Raw genomic sequence first — 21,284 nt, 5'->3', positions numbered from 1 at the left:
ACATCGTCACTACCTCTTCCCATAGATGCTGTCTGGCCTGCTGAGTTCTGCTAGCATTTTGTGTTTTTTATTTGTTTATTCAATCTTTTTTATTGAAATGTGGTATTGTTGATATTTGGCCTTTTTTTTAACATCCTTTAGATAGGGAGTACTCATTTTTTTCTCCCATGTTCAGCATACATTCCAGGATTGATTTTTTTTATTGACAGTCAAATGATTTCATCAGTTCGTTCCTGTGAATATAAAGAGATTGCTGTTTCAGATCATGCTGCTGTATTTCTTTCTTTAAATTTCCCAGGTCTTCCTCAAACAAACAAATTTTGGTGTTTAAATACAGGTGTCCCCCGTTTTTCGAATGTTCACTTTATGACACCTCGCTATTAAGAAAGACCCACGTTAGTTACCTGTTTTTGCTAACAGAAGGTGTTTTCACTGTTAGGAAAAAAGGCAGGCTCCTCCCCCAGAACTGCATTCTATCCGGCATTGCTTAAACATGTGCCTGTGAGCATTTGTGCTTTATGTCGATTTATTTTGTGCATCCGTTAGCAAGATGAGTTCTAAGGTATCGGAAAAGCCTAAAAATGCACGTAAGGGTGTTACACTTAGCGTAAATCTAGACATAATTAAGCGTTTCGATTGTGGTGAACGAAGTAAGGATATAGTGAGTTTGGCTAAGGGTTTGTAGAAGTTGACGAAGATGATGTTGAAGAGGTTTTGGCATCCCATGACCAAGAACTGACAGATGAAGAGCTGATGAAGAGGAAAGGATAACAATTGAAGCCGAACGCAGTCGTGAATGGCGTGAAAGTGAAGTTGTCCAGTGCGTGAGATTTTCACTGTGATTGACAATACTGCAATGATTGCAGAAAAGTATGACTTTAATTTTGAAAGGGTACATAGGTTTAGGGCATATTTGCAGGATGGTTTGAGTGCTTACAAAGAACTGTATGATAGAAAAATGTATGAGGCTAAGCAGTCAAGCCTACTGTCGTTTTTCAAGCCATTCACATCTGCCACAGCAGACGACGAAACTTGACCTTCGACATTGAGGCAGGCAGACATAGAAGAAGGTGACCTGCCTGCCCTGATGGAAACAGACGACGATGAGATGGCACCCCAGTCTCCTCTACCTCCCATCACTCCAACCTCCGATGACTCAGCCTAATACACCATCATCAGTGTGCTCACTGTCTTCCCGATTCCAGTAAGTGAAACCACACTGGGCGTACAGTATTTCTACTTTATATAGGCTGTGTATTTTTATGTGTTACTTGGTAGCTTCATAGCTTAAAGGTTACTAGAAAGAGTGCTTCTGCTGGGAGCGCTTGTGCTGTGTGTTCCTGCCGGGAGCGCTCGCGACATTCTTTTTGCCGCGAATGCTGCTGAGAGCGCTTGTGTGAGATTTTCACTGCGGTGGACAGTGCTGCAATAATTGCAAAAAAGTATTCCTATATTATATAGGCTGTGTATTTATCAGATCTTTCCTGCTTTTACTATATTTTACTGTTATTTTAGGTTTTATGTGTTATTTTGCATGATTTGGTAGGTTAATTTTTGGGTCTGTGAACGCTCACAAATTTTTCCCATATAAATAAACGGTAATTGCTTCTTCACTTTACACCATTTCATAGAAACGCTCTACTTTCGAATAGTGGGGGAAACCTTTACAACTTTGTTATCTGATAAGGAATTTAAAAAATTTCTAGGGAGCCATATTATTTTGTTCTTTGAATAGAATAAAAAGGAAGAGACTTCTAATCTTATATGGGATACTTTAAAGGTTATATAAGAGGACAAGTTATTTCTTACAGTGTGAGTGTTAAGAATAAAGCTAATAAAGAAAGAATTGAATTAGCCAATCAATTGAAACAATTGGATCAAAATATGCTATAGCTCTAGATCCTGTTTTATATAAAAAGACACGTTGAAGTTAAAACTAAATATGATCTTCTGTTAATATATCCAATTGAAACTCAACTTCTTAAAGATAAAATTCAATTTTACATTCACGGAGATAAATCAGGCAAAGTATTGGTCAACCAATTAAAAACTTCTGTCGTTTAATGACAAATTAAAGAAATTTGCAAAACTAATGGTGAAAGGACAACTGATTATTCTGAAATAAATGGTACCTTTAGAGAATTCTATTCTAAACTTTATAGTTCTGATTCCCCTAAAGATAATACTGTAATGAATAGTTTTCTAGATCAATTAATTATCCCTACAGTTTCTGCAGATAATTGCAAACAGATGGATCTCTTAACAGATGGGTTTCTTATGAGGAAATTGCCAAGGCTATACCTTCATTACACTTGGGGAAGGCTCCAGGCCTAGATGGATTTTCTGGAGAATTTTATAAGACTTTTTCTTCATTAATTATACCGCAGTTACACTTAGTCTTTTTGGATTCTTTCAAATTGGGTAGCTTGCTTCAATCTTTCTATGAAGCCTCTATTTCGCTTATCCTAAAGAAGAACAAGGACCCAACTGAATGCTCTTCATATAGGACAATTTCATTACTCAATGTTGATATTAAAATCCTTTCTAAAGTACTGGCTCGTAGGATTGAAAATATTTTACCTTCTATTATTTCTGATGATCAGACTGGATTTATTAAAAACCGACATTCCCATTTTAATATACGCCGTGTATTAAATGTTATTTACTCTCCTTCCCAGCAGATATCGGAATGTGTAATATCCTTAGATGCTGAGAAGGCCTTCGATTGGGTTGAATGGAATTATTTATTTAAAACCTTAAAAATTTAATTTTGGACAAGATTTTATTCAATGGATTAAATTACTTTATCTGTCTCCTTCTGCTCGGGTTCTTACTAATTTTCAAAATTCCAGACCATTTAAACTTCATCGCAGAACTAGACAAGACTGTCCGTTGAGCCTTTTGTTCTTTGATCTAGCTTTAGAACCTATTGCCATTGCTTTTTGATAATCTGATGATATCTGTGGTATTTTAAGGAGAGGTATTACAAAATCTTGCTTTACGCTGATGATATATTGCTTCTTATTTCTAATGTTGAGACCTCGTTTCCTGCATACTTTCTTTACTCTCCCATTTTAGTCAGTTTTCAGGATATAAATTAAACCTACATAAGAGTGAATTATTTTCTTTAAATAATTTGGTATCAATTAATACTAACCTCTCTTTTAAAATTGTAAGGAATCAATTTACTTATTTGGGTGTAACAGTCACTAAGAATTGCAAACACCTGTTTAAAGAAAACTTTCTTACTTTATTGAACCATGTAAAAAGGATATTAAATTGGTCACCTCTTTCAATATCATTGATTGGACAAATTAATTCTATTAAAATGAATATTCTACCTTTTCAAAGCCTTCAACTCATTTAAATTCATTTGTTGGCTATTATTAATTTTTATTTATATAAGAAGGTAATTTACCTTTTTTTCTCCTTAATAAACAGCTTCGGTCTTGGTAGGGGTTAGATTCTTTTTTTTTGTAATAAATTAGTATATTTCAATATAACTATTGATTAACTTACATGAATACGGGTTAATGAGGTTGTGATTATGAACAGATATAATGTAATTGGTAGTTTTTATTTATCTTTTTTGACCTTTTATATATACTTTCTTGTACTCTGTATTCTTCTATGTAGAAACTAATAAAAATATTGGAAGAGAATGTTTGTCGTCATATATATGCATTTGGCCCACGGCATTTTCATTCACTCTCCTTATCAAAATGCAACACCATTTTCAATAAGTCAAAATGATTAGCTCTTCTGAGGCTTCTTGTTGTGTACAATTTGATTTCCAGCTACTTCTAATGCGACCTCAAGTATGTGACTTCTGGAGTATCCAATTATGATGGGTTCGGAGCAGAAGCAGTTCTGTTTTTACAGGAAGAGTTTCTATGAATGAGAAGTAACTTCTATTTTTTTCTGCATTGTCACTTTCAGGAATGAGTGTTGGAATTTGATGAAATAATAGTTCAAGAATAATTCGTTTTTGTAATTTTAACAGGCCAATCAGCATTTATGATCCTGATAAATGAAAGTCCAAATCACAAATGCTAGAAATCTGAAATTAAAAGTATAAAATACTGGAAAGCACTTAGCAAGTTGGGAGAAACAGAATTAATATTTCAGGTTGAAGACCTGGCGAAGCATTTTATATCTGAAACATGAACTCTTATTTCATTTTCCTCAGATACAGCCTGATCTGATGATTGTGTCCATTAATCCCAATAATGTGACATTATTTGCAACTTTTTAGCTAAAAAATATTTTTGAAAGTTAAATTTTGTGTGTGTTCCAGATGGTAGTGCATTGTAGGACCCCATGAAGGTTCTTGGCCTGAAATGTCGACAGTTCATTTCTAGCATTTTGTGTGTGTTGCTCAAGATTTCCAGCATCTGCAAAATCCGTCTGTAATCTTTTATGTTTGATAATCATAGCATTTTGATTGCAGTACCTTTTAAGTGAATAAATGACAGCTCCATTTAATCTTTGTGTTACTCTTCCCTTGTCCTTGCACTGTGTTTCTTATGATTGCTTGTGTTTTGTTGAATGGGGCTTGTTGATTATACATCCAAATGCCCTGACTTCATCTGGTTTCAGATCAAGGTACACTGGAAAAGAAAGTGAAGGGGAGACTGAAGTGCCGCTGGTACCTAAAATATTCTATATATCCCACAAAAAGTCAGGCCTTCCTAAATGTTTTCTGAGGGTGTCATTCATTGACTTACTCCCAGGTGCATGGGTTGTCTGTAAAGGGAGGTTCATGTATGATGGACTTGAACCTCTTTTATGCCATTGCATTACAAAGCTGAAACATACATTTTTTTTCTGTTGAGCTCAAGTATCTTTTGGTGAAGGTAAGACGTTAACTATTAATTTTCTAAAATGTGGCAATTTTACATCATTTGCATTGGTGTACCTTTTAGCTGTAAAAGGTTGGATGTCACATACATAGATTTTGAAGAGATGTGCTAGCACTAATCTTGTGGTACACTGTTACCTAAATGCTTGTATATGCTTCTGTCTTTTTCACTGATAGAGTGGATAACAGACCTATTGGGTTTTATGTTAATGATAAAGCCCACCATCATTGTAAATGTGATTGTTTTGAGTTATATATCTTCTCCTTTCAGCCAGATGATATGATATGTTGCTGTTAGATCTCGGGCAACTATTGGCTGTTTTTCCTCTTTCAGAAAGCATTTTCAAGTCCAGAATAAACATCGTTGTCTAGTCCTTTGCCTTTCTATTTTTGTGGAACCCCACCTTCTTTTGGTCTGACATTGCCTTGTAGATTCAAGTGCTCAACTAGATCATTCTTAAATCATTACCTCCACCATTTCTTCGAGCTATGGATACTATATTTCATATACCCATTAATGAAAACTATTCTTCTCAAGTTTTAAAAATTCAAAGTAAATTTACAATGTAAGTACATACATGTCACATATACAACCTCGTGATTAACTTTCGTGCGGACATTCACAGTAAGTACAAAAAAATACAATAGAACCAGTAAAAGACTGCACACAAGAAGTAGACAAACAACCAGTGTGCTAAAGTAAACAAACTGCAAATACAAAAAGATGAAATAATAATAAATAAATAAACAGTGAATACGAGAACATGAAATGAAGAGTCTTTGAAAGTGAGTCCATAGGTTGTGGGAAGAACTCAATGATGGGATGGGTGAAGTTATCCCTTCTGGTTCAACACTCTGATGGTTGAGGGGTAAAATTATTCTTGAACTTGGTGGTGTGGGTCCTGAGGCTCTTGTACCTCCTTCCAGATGGCAACAATGAGAAGAGAGCATGGCATGGCTTGAAGATGGGTTCAGTGTTGGGGAGTGTTTTTACCTATGATGAAATAGATTGCATTCACTATTTTTTGGAGGCATTTCTATTCAAGTGAATTGGTGTTTCCATACCAGGCCATGATGCAACAATTCAATGTACTCTCCATCGCACATCTATAGAAGTTTGTCAGTTTCAGATGACGTGCTGAATCTTTGCAAACTTCTAAGGAAGTAGGAGTGCTGCCGTGCTTTCTTTGTAATGGCATTTACATACTGGACTCGGGACAGGTCCTCTGAAATGATGACACTGAGGCATTTAAAGTTGCTAACCCCCTGCACCTCTGATTCCCCCAATGAGGACTAGCTCGTGGTCCTCTGGTTTCTTCCACCTGTAGTCAATAATTAGGTCTTTGGTTTTGCTGACATTGAGTGAGAGGTTGTTGTGGTGGCACCATTCAGTCAGGTTCTCAGTCTCCCTCCTGTATGTTGATTTGTCACCACCTTTGATTTGGCCAGCGACAGTGGTGTCGACAGCAAACTTAAAATGATGTTGGAGCTGTGCTTAGCTCCACATCCCGAGTATAAAGCAAGCATCCAGCCTTGTGGTGAACGAGATGTTGTTGCCAATCTAAACTGACTCTGCAAGTGAGGAAATTGAGGTTCCAGTTGCATAAGCAGGTATTGAGGCCATGGTCTTGAAGTTTATTGATTAATTTTGAGGGGGTGATAGTATTAAATGCTGAACTGTAGTCAATGAAGAGGATCCTGATGTAAGCATCTTCGAGCTCCAGATGTTCCAGGATTGAGTGAAGAGCCAATGAGATGGCATCTGCTGTTGACCTCTTGTGACAATAGACGAATTGATATGGATCCAAGTCACGACTCAGACAGGAGTTGATAAATGTCATTACCAGCCTCTCAAAATAATTCTTCATATTGGATGTAAGTATTACTGGAGATTGAGGCAGGTTGTAGCATTCTTCTTAGGCACTGGTATAATTGAAGCCTGCTGAAAGCATGTGGTACCTCAGACTGCTCCAGCCAGTTGGTTAGCACAGGTCACAGTACTTGGCCAGGTACCCCATCTGTGCTGGATGCTTTCCTTGGGTTCACCCTACCAAAGGATGCTCTTACGTCAGCCTCAGAGATAGATCACAGGATCCTCCAGGGCTGTGGGAGTATGTGAAGGTGCCTCCAGTTTTTGATGGAAATTCTCCCTACCATTTACCCCAAACCTCTAGTTTTAAACACCGCTGCTGGAAAAAGCTTCCTACTATTTACCCCATGCCCTCTTTACTTTCACTGCTACAAGGAAAACAAACCCAGCCTATCCAGATTCTCCTTGGAACTGAAATGCTCTGCCCCAAGTAACATGTTGGTAAGTCTCCCCTTTATCCTCTCCAGGGTAATGATAATCTTTCTATATTGTGGTGACCAGAACTATACACACTACTTCAAGCTCTGACACCATTTTATGCAGGAATCTATGCTTTTAAATTTTCAAGGTCCCATTTCCCATGCTTACTTTCTACTTACTTGACACCATTACTTGTGTTCCCTTTACTCTTACCGGGCCCTTTTTCCCAAAGCTTATTTTAAACTGACCAGAGCCCTTTTCATGTCATCTGTTTAATCATTGGGGCCCCATTTCCTATGATTGCACTAAAATTGCTAATGCTGTTTCCCACATACTTAAATTCATTTGGTTTATTCAGTTTTATTTTGTACCCACCAAAGCCCGGAGGGTACCAGATTATCGGAGTTTACTGAAATTGTCTGTCTATAGACAATGGACAACTTCACAGTTTCCCATATTTGCCAGATCTTAGCCCAATTACTTTGTCCTCACAGCCTGCCCCTGACCCTGCCTCCACCCTCTCTTTTTGCTGTTTCCCCATGTCATCATTGCATCTTTCTTTCCAGTATCTTCCTTCATATCTGCAAATTTAGCAAACCAAACTGTGGTGCCTTCATCCATAACATTTTTTCTAAATATTTATGAAAAAATGAATCCCTAGGACTGATTTCTATAGCTTGCCAATTATTGTTTTGGCAATCAATAAAAGACCAATTTATGCCTAATCTCAGTTTAATATAAACCATCCAGTCTTCTATCTGTGCCAGTATGTTTCCTCCTGCACTTTGAGCCTTTATTTTCCACAATGCTCTTTGATGCAGCATCTATCATATGTCTTCTAGAAATCAAACTGTTTTCCTTCATTGCAAAGTATTAGCAGATGATCGTAAACCATGGCACCTTGATGAAGAAAAGGACATATGCTTCCGATCAAAAGCAGCTGTGGATTTTTTTTGTTCTACATTGCCTTAATGTCAGCTGATAGCCAGAAAGCTGAAATAAAACTTAGTGTATTTCATTTCAAATTATTGAATTTGAGTGTCCTTTATAATCAGGAAATTAGCCCAATTTATGGCACGATATTGATGTAAATGAGTGCAGATTTCTCAGCTATAATTAGCTGTCTACTAATAAATATGTTGTCATTTGTGTTTGTTTTTTGGTGTCTGACATGTTTCAAACTCTTTAGTTGTCACTGCTGACTTAGCTACAAATATGTATATTTAAATGTGTATTTATTCCAGCATGCATAAAATTGTAAGACGAAAATAGAAGCTGATGCTAAGTGCATAATGCATGAAAAATAATTTCTATTTCTTAGTTATGATCCGGTGATCTGATATTTTGAGCAACACACACAAAATGCTGGAGGAACTCAGCAGGCCAGGCAGCATCTATGGAAAAAACTGCCGAAGGGTTTCATCCCGATACGTTGACTCTACTTTTTTCCCTAGATGCTGCCTGGCCTGCTGAGTTCCTCCAGCATTTTATGTGTGTTGCTTGGATTTCCAGCATCTGCAGACTATCTCTTGTTTGTGATTTGATATTTTGTAAGGCTTCGTTGCATATCGTGCTTAAGTAAGTACATTTTGTTTTGATACAAGTATATTTTTCTTTAGACTGGATTTTGATGATGAAGATGGAGAAGGGCCTAGCAAATTTTCAAGGTGAGTTAATTGGGAGTAAGTGGATTTTGATTGTTAATCGGATTGTCTGTGTCATAAAATGTGCTGTGGAGTGTTTGGGCACTATATGTATCTTTACTTGCATTTGATATTAAAAGGCACATATTATGTTTTGACACTCTTTTACAGTAAGCGAAACTGAAAATACTGGAAACCTCACTGGATGAGACAGGATCTATGGAAAAAGAAATTGAGTTAATGTTTCGGATTGAAAGGCCTTCATCAAATTGGGAAAGTGAGAAAATATGTTAATTTTAGTTTGCGTCGACTATCTCTGTTAGTTAAAACTAACTTGTTTACTCACCTTCTTGGTTCTGATGAAGGATCTTCAGTTAAAACATTAACTGTGTATCTTTCCACAGATATTGTCTAACCTGCTGAGTGCTTCTAGAATTTTCAGAGGTTTCCAGAACTTGCAATTCTTTTGATTTTTTTTCAGTTTTTACAGATTTTAGCAAAATATTCTGATTTAAACAAAAATGATGTGATTAACAAAATGGATGTCCATACATTTAGTATTCTTTAACAAGGTTAGTATGGTGAAAGTAACATGTTTGTAAATTATTTTATCAAATGAAATAAAGAAAAATCAAAATATATACATTTTGGTAAATGAACAAGAACAAATTCAGAGAGCCATGAAATGAAGCATTGTTTATTCCAGATGAAAAGAAATCTTACAGATGAGGATTGGGTCGATGTATGGGCAAGGCTACAAGATAATAAATGCGCACATGTTATGCATTCCTTTCATTACAGTGATAATCTTGGCCAATCTAACTATATAAACATATTGGCAATGGACAACAGGTTTTTGAATCAGACATCACACAGTTTATTGCCTGCTTAATGAATGAGGGGAAAAAGAGGATTTAGAGCAAAATCACAAGAAAAATCTTTGAAAGCAGGAAGCTATTTGACAGTGAAGCGATTCTTCCCTTGAGCAGTGTCATTGGAGAGGAGCAGTTGTCTAAATAGATAACAATTTACATTTAAATGATACTTTTAATATTGTTAAAATATATCAAGAGACATCATGGTAGCATTGTTGAACAAAATCTCAGCTGGAGTTTCTGGAACTTAACAGATTTTTGTAAGACAGTACTGACATACAGCAATTACTATAAAATCTGTTGTGTAAGTTGTTTTTGTAGGGCTTTCGAAGAGGAGAGAGCTGTATAATGAGGATAATGGAGAGTTGAGCAGCAGTGTGATATGCCTTTACAAATTTTTGCTAGCAGGTTCAGCTGGGTTGGCTTTCTTGCCACATTGTCTTGGTTTAATTCCAATAGTCTTTCTCTCTCCCCTCTGTTGAACCAAACTCCCTCCCTAATGCCCCCTTCCACCACTACCCTGCATGACTGACATCTCCTGTCCCATGCAGTTAGATCATACCTCTCTATTCTTGCTATTTGTCAGTGGTAAATGCCAAGTCTTAAGATTTGGTTTTGCAATTTGGCCTTCCTATCTGGCAGCATTTTTTCATTTCTAGTACTGTATACTTCTGCAAAGCTTGTGGCTTTGGTCAAGTGAGTAAAAAATAATTATGAAAAAATACTAGCAATTTTTTTAAAGAAAGTTGTTCTCCTTAGATTGACTTCTCCAAAAATGGACAGCAGAGTAATTTATTCACAGATGTGACTTACACATTGCATTTTATGATGTGAGAAATGGGAGACAATCTAGGATAAACTCCTGAACTAAAAGAAGATTTTTCAAGTTTGCTCTATTATTTGATGAAATCAGTGACTGCCTTTTATTTCAACTTCCACTTAACCATTCCCATATCCTATGGTTCATTAAATGTTTTAGACATTAATGCAAGTGAGTAATCTCTTGACATCAACTCTTCCAAGGTCTCCGAGAATTTCATACTTCTTGATGAAATTAACTTTCTTTTTCCAAAACGCAGAGATTTTTCTACTCAGTTTCTTAAGTAAACACTCTCATTCTAGGGATTAGTTAAATAAACCTTTGTTTCAACCCTTACTAAGCCTTTCTTGGTGTGAAGAAGATGATCCAACTCAAAGTTTTTTTCATCTCTCTTGGGTTTAGTGCGAGCAGTGGAAATCTCAGTGGAATTAACTCTAGATATTTGTGAGAGCTGTTGAAATTAGCTTCAGTTTTGCCATAATTTAGACAGAGAAAACCTGTTCTTCATATTAGGATGGTGGGTATAGTGCTTTTTGAAATTTTGGAAGAGATTTCATTGGAAGTTGCTTAGGTTTCCACGGGATTTACATCGTCTACCTCTCCAAGATTTTATAATATAAATGAAAGCTCATTTAAATTAATGAATAAAACTTTTCAGGTCCTGGTCAGTGCTCTAGGTATCCAGTTTTGAATTTCTCAATTAATTTAATTTTTGTTGAAGACTACAACAACCTAAACAAATTTCATTTATTGAAACATCGTGAAAGGTTATGCCTAGTTAACTGGGTCTATACAAGTTAGATAGAAATCTAAGAACAAGATACAGATTCTAAAAAACTGCAGATGCTGGAAATCTGATATCATTTCCCAGTTTTGATGAGTGCTCTTTAACCTGAAACTCTGATTCTTTATCCACAGATTCTGCTGAGTGTTTCAGCACTTTCTGTTTTCACTGCCTTAGCATAAGCCTTCATTAACTAAATAATTACAGTTCCACAATTTCCTCTGAATTGCGCCCACTTTACTGCTCTGAGTTCCCTGGAGGTAGGCTGGACACCTATTTATGGTTCTGGCAAAGATCCAGCAGAAGAGTGGGAGAAGAAGCTCTGAGGAAATTGTGGGTGTTACTTGAAAAAAAATACAAAAACAGTTCTCATTTGCCAATGTGATAATTTTTTATTTGATATCCTTATGGTTCTTTAACTTAAAAGCATTATACTATCTTGCACATTAACTTTCCTTTAAAATAAGGGATTTTTGAAATCTCCACAATTTTATGTACTGATTTTGAGTAAACTGCTTTTAAATCACTGCCTATCTTGTACATTTATTTACAGGAAACAAGTGTGTTGGTGCATGACACTGTAGTCTGATGCTTGACCTTGTTTTTATGTAATAGTTTTATGGGTTTAATGGGTATTGGTTAAATTACTGGATTAGCAGCCAGATTGGTTTGAGTTCAGATCCTAGCATGTTGAACTCAGGGAATTTTAATTTTGAAGTAATTACATAAGGATCTGGAAAATGTCTCATTGATCTTAATCATGAAACTGTTGAATTCTTGTAAAATTGCCAAAAGTAGTGCCATAGGCTAATACAGCATATAAACAGGGCTTTTGTCCCAACCCATCCATGCCAGCCAAGATGCCCATTTAAGCTGGTACATTTGACCCATACATATTTCTTGAAGCCTTTCATATCCATAGAACATAGAAAAATACAGCACAGTACAGCCCATGATGTGTTGATGATTTAACCTACACTAAAATCAATCTAATTCTTTCCTCCCAAATAGCCCTCCATTTTTCTTTCCTTGCATGTGCTTATCTAAGAATTTCTTCAATGTCCCCAATGTATCTTCCTTCCACCAGCACTCTCTGTCTTAAAGAACCTGCATCTGACTTTCTCCCGATACTTTCCTCCCAACACCTTAAAGTTATACTACCTTGTTTTAGCCATTTCTGTCCTGTGAAAAATTGGCGGTCCACTCTATGCCTCTTATTTTGTATGTCACTTATCATTTTGTACACCTTTTACAACCCACCTCTCATCCTCCTCTCCAAAGAGAAGTGCTTGCTTGCTCAACCTATCTACTTAAGAAAGCTTTCTAATCCAGGAATCATCCTGTCTAAATCTCCTCTAAACCTTCCAGATTCTTCCGATAATGAAGCAACTAGTACTGAACACTGTAATCCTAGTTCAAGTTCAAGTTTATTGTTGTTCAGCTGTACGCATGTACACCAAGTGTACAGTTGTGGACAAATATGCTCCAAACAGAGTTTCATAGAGCTGTAACATTACCTTATTGCTCTTGAACTCAATTGCCCAACTGATGAAGACCAATGCACCATAGGCCTTCTTAACCAGCTTCTCAACTTTGAGGGACCTATGGTTGTAAATCCCAAGGTCCCCCTGATCCTCCATCCTGTTAAGAATTTTGCCATTAACCCTGCATTCTGCCCTCATGTTCAATTTTACAAAGTGAGTTACATCACTCGTTTTTGGATTCAAGTCATTTATAAATAAAACAAAGGGCTGGGCCCCAGAACTGACCCCTGTGGTCACTGACCTCCAGACAGAATATAGTCCATCTACTACCACCCTCTGCCTTCTGTGGGCAAGCCAATTCTGAATCCAGGTAGCAGGTTTCCCTGAATCCCATGACTTTCTGAATGACCCTGCATGGGTAACCTTGTCAAACGCCTTTCTAGAATCCATGTACACCACATCCACTTCTCTGCCTTCATTGATATATTTTGTCACTTCCTCAAAGAATTTAAACAGGTTTGTAAGACATGACCTACCCCTCACAAAGCCATGTTGACTATAATATCCTTTAAAGAAGGATGTCTTTACCTGATCTTAATTGTTTGCTGTGGTCAGAGAGGATAGGTATGGACAGTAAATGCCTATAGAACTAGTGTTACTATGAAGAAGATATTTTTCTTTTGCTTTTGGCTTTTTCAAACATTTATTCTTTTATGATTTCTTGCAAATTGGTTTCTAATTCTCAGTACTAATTTTAAAATCTGGCACGTCTATATTGTCATGTAGCATTCATTAATCTAGAAGATGTAAAATATGGATGGATCTGTTTTTAAGCTCCTTTGGAATTGATTGACTCATTTTGTTCATAGGTATGCTCATCAAAGTCCGTGGTGATAAAGAAAATTATGCAAGGTAGGCGTAGCCCAAATTGGTTTATCAGCAAGCTTGGGCAAGTGTAATTTTGCCACCCTCAGGGAAAGCCAGCTAGTTTTTTCTAGCAGAATTGATTTCGCTTCCAATTCAGGCAATATTCATAGTGCCGATGAAAAGAAAAACTGCACAGGTAGGAAAAATAACTCTATCAGCTATTCTGAAAATTTTTTGTGTGTCAACGATATTTATAAGTAAGAAATGCACAGCAAATATTCTCATCTAAAGTAATGACAGTTTTAGTATATGACAAATAGATATGGTAGCCTTTGCATGTTTAAGATTTATTCAGAGTGCAATGGTATAGCCAGTTAAGTGTTGCAAATTGTAACTATATTTGTGATATTTTGGAATCAATTTTTTTAAAATGGCGAATCGAGACTGCAGATGTTGGAATCTGGAGCAGAAAGCAAACTGCTAGAGAACTTCAGCGGGTCAAGCAGCATCTGTGGAAGCAAAAGCGTATTAGGCTGAGACCCTGTGTCAAGAATCAGTCTGATGTTAGTGACCCACTGAGTTCTTTCAGCAGTTTGTGTTTTTAAAAGGGTGAGAACTCTAGGTACTTTTGCTGCTTTTGTCAATTACTTACAGTATAAGCATAAATGTTGCAAAATATCAGATTCTGAGAGCCATTAAAGCTCACAGAATACATGGATACATGTATTATGGATACATAGTAATATTTCTTGATCTCTGATGGATGTCTTGTACTTAATAGGCCAGGATACATTTTGACAACTTTTAAAGTTGATTCCAGATGTGACTGTTGCAACGTTCACATTTCATCCTGAAGCATGCCTCTGAATATGAAAGTTTTGGGGTTCAATCCCTAGTGAAGGCGTGATTTATTTTCACTACCACAGTATTGATGGGAGTTCTGAATTGCTTTGGATGTTGAGTCAAGCATGCTGTTATGTGATGACGGGTTCACCTGGCACGAGTGAACCTGAATGTTCCTGCATGAAACATTAACCGAAACAACAGGATTAATTTTTATTTCCCTTATTGCTTTTGTGAGGCTTCGCTGTGTGCAAAATGCTTCCACCTGCTTGTTGAAGTAAAATTGTTTGAGATACATTGTGATACTGTATGAATGTGGTTTTATGTTTACTCCTGTGAACTTCAGTCAGTGCAAAAAACATTAGAAATCTCCATTTGGTTAAATTTTTGAAATTACTTATAATTCACAACTAAATGTAGATAAAATACTTGCAGTAAAACGTGGTCTAATGAGATTCAAAGTATTTCTGTCAGGAGTTACCCTTTACAGTCCATGACAGATCATAATCCTGTTACACATAGAATAACAATCTGGTAGTATTAAAAACAACATATGTATTTTAGAAAATGTCCTAAATTGAATTTTGTTTGAAGATCAATATAGTGTAATCATTCAGAATATATTTTGAATTTAGTTGTTGAAATAAAAGAATGTACTGCAATATTTGCCAATATTTTTGTAAGAAATGATGGTGTTTATTGTGCAGAATCATGGAAATCAATAATTATTTGCTCTTTTAAATTATGTTGTTTACATGCTTCATTTATATAGGGAATTAGGCATTATGAAGTAAGTACTATATGAATAAGAAATATTAGAATGAATTAATTTGAAATTTAGTTACACAATTTTATGAAGTATTTTTGTATGGAGAAAAAATGTGTTACAAACTTCAAAGCTGTCATAGATTTTCTCACAGATTCATTATATAAGTTGTATGCTGTTGTGGACGGAGCTTATACCTTTTATGTTCTGCAATTAACATGCATTATTTAAGAATAGTATAGTAGAAAACAGGGAACTGGAAAGAGAGCCCAGAATCTACTGGCCTGGCATGCTTCCTAAAATTACTACAGTCTTCCTATGACATATTTACCTGATTAGGATTGTGTTGGACATTATCTTGCTGGTCCAAGGTATTTGGAACTCCACTAGCTTGGCATAAAATCAGTGCGATCTTTATCCTGTACCAAGTTTGAACTGGCATGGGATCCCAGATATAATTTCACAGTATACTCCAAGCTGCAATGCAACCAGCATTGCCCAGTAGGATCCATACCATACAGTCTATTGATCAACAGGACAGCATTTACTTAAACACGTTTTTCTATTTTTTCAATAGGTGAATTGATGAAACTTTTGATTAAGTAGATTAAAAATTAAGGAAAATGGTTTATACGGTCAGATTTAGCCTGAGTGAACAAAAGATACAATTTGAGATTCTTTTATCAAACAAATTCAATGCTTCCTGCAATAGTCCAAAGTGATATCCAATAACGCAAAGGAAATGTTCATTTTATGTATTTATGCATCAAATTCCAATTGAGAAAATTGACCTGCTTGCTGTTCCTAAGTCAAACTCAGATCTAGTTTCTTCGAGTCTGGGTAAAACATGACCCACAATATGTTTCTTTTTAACATCTGATTCAAGAGAACAAATTCACACCAGATCACTCCAGTAACAATCTCCATTCAACTTCAGTGAACTGAGTTTCTCAACTAGCATTATGTCAGCACAAATTTGACTGATAGAGACATCTTGTTCTGAGTACTAATCTGTATTTTGAGGACCTGATGTTTCTGTCATTTAACCTTTTGTAACTTGTACCATTTTTAACATAGCCTTTCACAAGATTTGAGAGGAAATTCTAAACCATGATTGGTCTGCAGGAGATAATTTAAAGGCATCTAATGTTTTATGTTTTTCATTTTCTTTTATAGTTTAACAATACTATTAATATTGTTAAAATCTACAGAGAGAATCACAGTGAAATTGAGAGACGACGTCGAAACAAGATGACTGCTTACATCACAGAATTATCTGACATGGTACCAACATGCAGTGCTTTAGCACGCAAACCTGATAAACTGACGATTCTTCGCATGGCTGTGTCTCATATGAAGTCTTTAAGGGGAACAGGAAATACTTCGACTGATGGTGCCTATAAACCTTCATTTCTAACAGAACAGGTTAGTGTTATAATTAGAAATTCTATTTATTGTTGGGCTGCGACTCCTGAAAAAAGTGTGTGACATTCTTTTTTACATATACTCATTTCTAATCAATCTCAACAGCCAAGTTGATCATATTTTTCAAATTGTGTGATGCCTTTATATCAACAGAATATTCCCCATCCTATTTCTGATCTGTGATGTATTATTGATCTCTTAGAGAGGAGAAGGATATGTTATTAGAATTTCAAATACTGCAGAAAGATTAAGATGAGTCAATGTGTGTGTGTAGTCCTTTGTTAGTCTTGATAGACCATGGATTTGTGCCTTGGAAAGTTTCCAGGGTGCAAGCCTGGGCAGGGTTTTTTTTAATGGAAGACCAGCAGTTGCCCAAGCTGTAAGTCTCCCCTCTCCACGCCACCGAAGTTGTCTAAGGGAAGGGCATTAGGACCCATACAGCTTGGCACCGGTGTCGTCGTGGTTAAGTGTGTGGGTAAGTGCCTTGCTCAAGGATACACATGCAGCCTTAGCCAAGGCTCGAACTAGCGATCTTCAGATCACTAGACGAACGCCTTAACCACTTGGTCACGCACCAACACAGAGTCAACGTACAATCCTAGTCACCATGTAGGACGTAAGTATTGAGTTGTGGGGGGGGGGAGGGGGTCAGAGAAAATTTATGAGAATCTTACCAATTGGGGTTAATGATTTGAAGCTTTTTAGCTTTAAGAAATGATTGGATAAACTGAATTGTTTTCTTTGGAAAAGAAGAAACTAAGGTGAGACTTATTGGAGATGTACAAAATTATAAAGACCTCTGAAAGTAATAGCAGATGAGTCAAAAGAAAAACAAAGTTTTTGTATTTACAGTGGATCTTAGAAGGATTAAAGGGGGATGAAAAATAATGGTTTTCACCCAGAAGATAGCATGGATATGACTCTCATTTCCTTAAAGGGAGGTAGAGATGACCTATTCATCACATTTTAAAACTAGTTGGATGAGTATTTGAGGAATTGTGATCAACAGGATTCAGGTTAGGGGCTTGAAAGTAGATTGAATTAGGTTGAGTAACACCTTCAACTGGAATGTTGGTCTGTTGCTTTACTATGGTATAAACTTTATATTAATCTAGAATTAGGTTTCTCTGATGAATAAGATAATCTGTCGCATTATCCCTTTTGAGCATAGCATTGGGAGAGCTGCCAAGATACTAAGAGGAGAACAGAATTTAGTATGGAGGGTGTTGAACAAAAAACCTGCATAGTTGTGTAGCTGCAAGGCAGGTACAAATACCTTAGCAGCAGTATTCCAGGAAAAGTTGTGCTACACCTAGCTCTTCTCAGGAAGTTCAGAAAGAGTGATCAAGTCTAGTGTTTTGTCATCCAGCTGCTGTCTCAGGTAACTGAGAACTAGTTTTCTTTATTGATGGATATTTTTATCCCATCTCACTTTTCATAAATTTCTGACTTTCAACTGATTGGGATTCTTTATCATTAATTTGAGTTGCCAAATGAAACTGCTTTTCATCCTGGAAAATGACTGCCCTGGATAAACCACAGCCATATGTGAAAGTTAGAAGAGAATAATTTCTGGAAGCATTTAATTACAGATATTTGTCCTTAAAACTCTGCTGTCATGCATCCAGAATATGACAAAACAAACGGGGCAATATTCTGATTAATGTGACACTATGCTCATTCACATTCCTTTACAACACTCCTGGGAGTTATGATATCAGGATGGTGTCACTTTTCTCATGACTGTATGGGTAACCAAACAGCAGGTTTGATTGTTATGAAACTAAAGAGAGCAGAGCAATTATAATGTTTTGCATTGCCTATCTAGTTAAAACAATACTCTTTGAAGGTTCAAAATAAATTTATTATCAAAGTACACACATGTCAACATTTTCTTGCAGGCATTTACAATAAGTGTAAAGAAACACGATAGAAACAGTGAGAAACTGCACAAGACAAAGATGGACAATCGATTAATGTGCAAAAGACAAATTGCAAATACAAATTAAATAAATAAATAAAATCGAAAGTATGAACTTTAGAGTCCCTGAAAGTGAGTCCATAGAGTGTGGAATCATTCAGTGTTAGAATGAGTGAAGTTATCCCCTCTGGTTCAAGAGCCTGATAGCTGAGGGGTAATAACTGTTCCTGAAGCTGGTGTTATGGGTCCTGAGGCTCCTGTATCTCATTCCTAATGAGAGCAGTGAGAAGAGAAGGAGGTTCTTAATGATGGATGCTGTTTCCCTGTGACAGGGCTCCTTGTAGATGAGCTCACTAGTGGGGAGGGCTTTATCTGTGATGGACTGGACTGAATCCATGACTTTTTGTAGGCTTTTACGTTCAAGGTTATTGGTGTTTCCTTACCAGGCAGTGATACAGCCAGCCAGTATACTCTCCACTGCGTATCCATAAAAGTTTGTCAGAGTTGTAGATAAGATGCTGAATCTTTGCACGCTTGTAAGAAAGTAGGGGCACTGCCATGTCATCTCTGTAGTGGCACGTGTGCTGGATCCAGGACAGATCCTTTGAACTGATAATGCTAGGGAATTTAAAGTTGCTGACCCTCTCCACCTCTGATCCCCTGATGAGGACTGTCTCATGGAACAATAGTTTCTTCCTCCTGAGTTTGATAATCAGCTCTTTGGACATGTACTTAGCCTTACAGTCGTAAGTATAAGGTGAGTAGAACAGGAGATTAAGCACAGGGGTACCTGTGATGATGGTGATTATGGAGATGTTGTTGCCAATCTGAACTGACTGGGGTCTGCAAGTGAGGAAATTGAGAATCCAGTTATAGAGGGAAATATAGAAGCCGGGTCTTTGAGCTTAGTGATTAGCTGTGAGGGGATGATCGTGTTTAATGCACAGCTGTATTCAAGGAATAGCATTCAGATGTATGCAACTTCACTGTCCAGTTGTTCCAGAACTGAGTGAAGGTCTAATTAAATAGCATTTGCCGTGACAGTAGGCATATTAGAGCAGATCTAGGTCACTCCTCAGGCAGTTGATATGTTACATGTCTGTCCTCTCAAAGCCCATTATGACTGTGGATACAAGTGCTAGTGGACGATGGTCTTTCAGGCAGGTTACCATGTTCTTGGGCACTGGTCTGATTGAAGCCTACTGAAACAAACTGAAATATTACAGAGGAAAAAACAGGTAACACATGATTACAATAGTAATTTGGGTAGCTCAGAGATACATCTAATGGCGATACTGCCTCAGGGTTCAATCCTGATATCTGCTGCTGTTTGTATGTTCTCCCTGTGACTCGGGTGAGTTTCCTCTGGATGGACTATCCTTGTTACTGTACTTTTCCCCTCTACTAATAATGCCCAGGATCCTTTTGTTACCACTTTCTTAACTTGCTATAACCCATTCAACAGTTTATGCCCATATTAATTCCAGATATCTGTGTTTTTATGTACTTTTAAGGTTGTACCAACCCTCCCCCCATGGTATACAGCCTCGCCTTCTACCAAAATATAACACATCTTTCTGCAATAAAATTTACCTGCAACATTTCTGCCTTTTCCACCTGCTCCTCTTTTTGTATGCATTCCTAATTGTTTTTAGTAGGCCTTTAGTGGTCTGTGTACAAAGACATCCAAGGTTTTTTGAATATTAATATCTTCAAATATCTCACCACTTAAGAATACTCAGCATTTCTGTTTTCTTACAGCAGTGAATACTTAGTACACCCTTTGCTTGAATGAGGTTGTAACATTTGGAATACTTCTCAGGGACCCCTGCATATTTGTTAGATTATTGGCAGGCCTCTCTAACTTCCTCCATTCTTCTCTCTCTTATTTGCACAAGTGTATTGTCTTTCTATTGTCACTTTATCAATTTTTTTGCAGCCCTTCCATCACCTCAATTATGCCTTTTTAAGATGCCAGCAGCTTCACCTCCCTTGGTAAAACTATTTTAAACATTGAGTCAGAACCTCACCCATGGCTTCTGTCTTCATATGTCAATCAACTTTTTGTGGTTCCTGATCGGCACTACTAATGTGCTTTGAAGATGTTGCCAGTCTGTTCATAATCTCTCTTTGACTCCCTCATATCGTTTTTATTTTCCCCTCTAAACTTTCTATATTCACTCATGTTATCAACCTGATATCTGTTCTTTGTGTTTATATCTGCTTAGTTTCACTCTCTGTCCTTTTGGTTATCCAGGAAGTTCTCATACCACTTCAGAATTCCTCAAGGACCAACTTTGTTGGCCCAAGAATTAATTTTGTGACTTTTGTATCTTAAATTATTGTTATTTTTATGATGGATCATTATAGAAATGTTAGAAGTATGATGCCAACAAGTATTGTTAACTGTCCATCTTAATATTTGTATAACTTTTTGAAGGAGTTGAAGCATCTTATTTTGGAGGCAGCAGATGGATTCCTTTTTGTCGCTGCATCTGAGACTGGAAGAGTCATCTATGTATCGGACTCAGTTACACCTGTTTTAAACCATCCACAGTCCGAGTGGTTTGGAAGCACTTTGTATGATCAAGTTCATCCAGATGATGTTGAGAAGCTCAGAGAACAGCTGTCTACATCAGAAAGTTCTATGACAGGTAAGTAAAAGACTTGAATGCTGGAGCTCAAAAATTGTTGTAAATTAATAT

The 21,284-nt window shown here is 36.8% G+C and overlaps 1 protein-coding gene across 10 annotated transcripts in view; it reads left to right on the top strand.

Annotated features, from left to right (window-relative positions):
• The window catches only part of arnt2 (aryl-hydrocarbon receptor nuclear translocator 2), a 383,517-nt gene that overhangs the window by 33,826 nt on the left and 328,407 nt on the right, over positions 1-21,284 (top strand). For 2 of the 10 annotated variants that reach the window (XM_073032941.1, XM_073032946.1), the window contains exons 2-5: positions 8,771-8,818; positions 15,240-15,257; positions 16,445-16,658; positions 21,020-21,233. In XM_073032941.1, coding sequence (XP_072889042.1) covers positions 8,771-8,818; positions 15,240-15,257; positions 16,445-16,658; positions 21,020-21,233 — 494 coding nt within the window. The other 8 variants (XM_073032943.1, XM_073032947.1, XM_073032944.1 and 5 more) reach the window with 8 other exon arrangements.

The sequence above is a fragment of the Hemitrygon akajei genome, chromosome 30, assembly GCF_048418815.1.
Source record: "Hemitrygon akajei chromosome 30, sHemAka1.3, whole genome shotgun sequence".
NCBI classification, from domain to species: Eukaryota; Metazoa; Chordata; class Chondrichthyes; order Myliobatiformes; family Dasyatidae; genus Hemitrygon; species Hemitrygon akajei.
The sequence above is the reverse complement of the archived record's forward strand: the minus strand, read 5'-3'. Positions and strand labels throughout refer to the sequence as shown.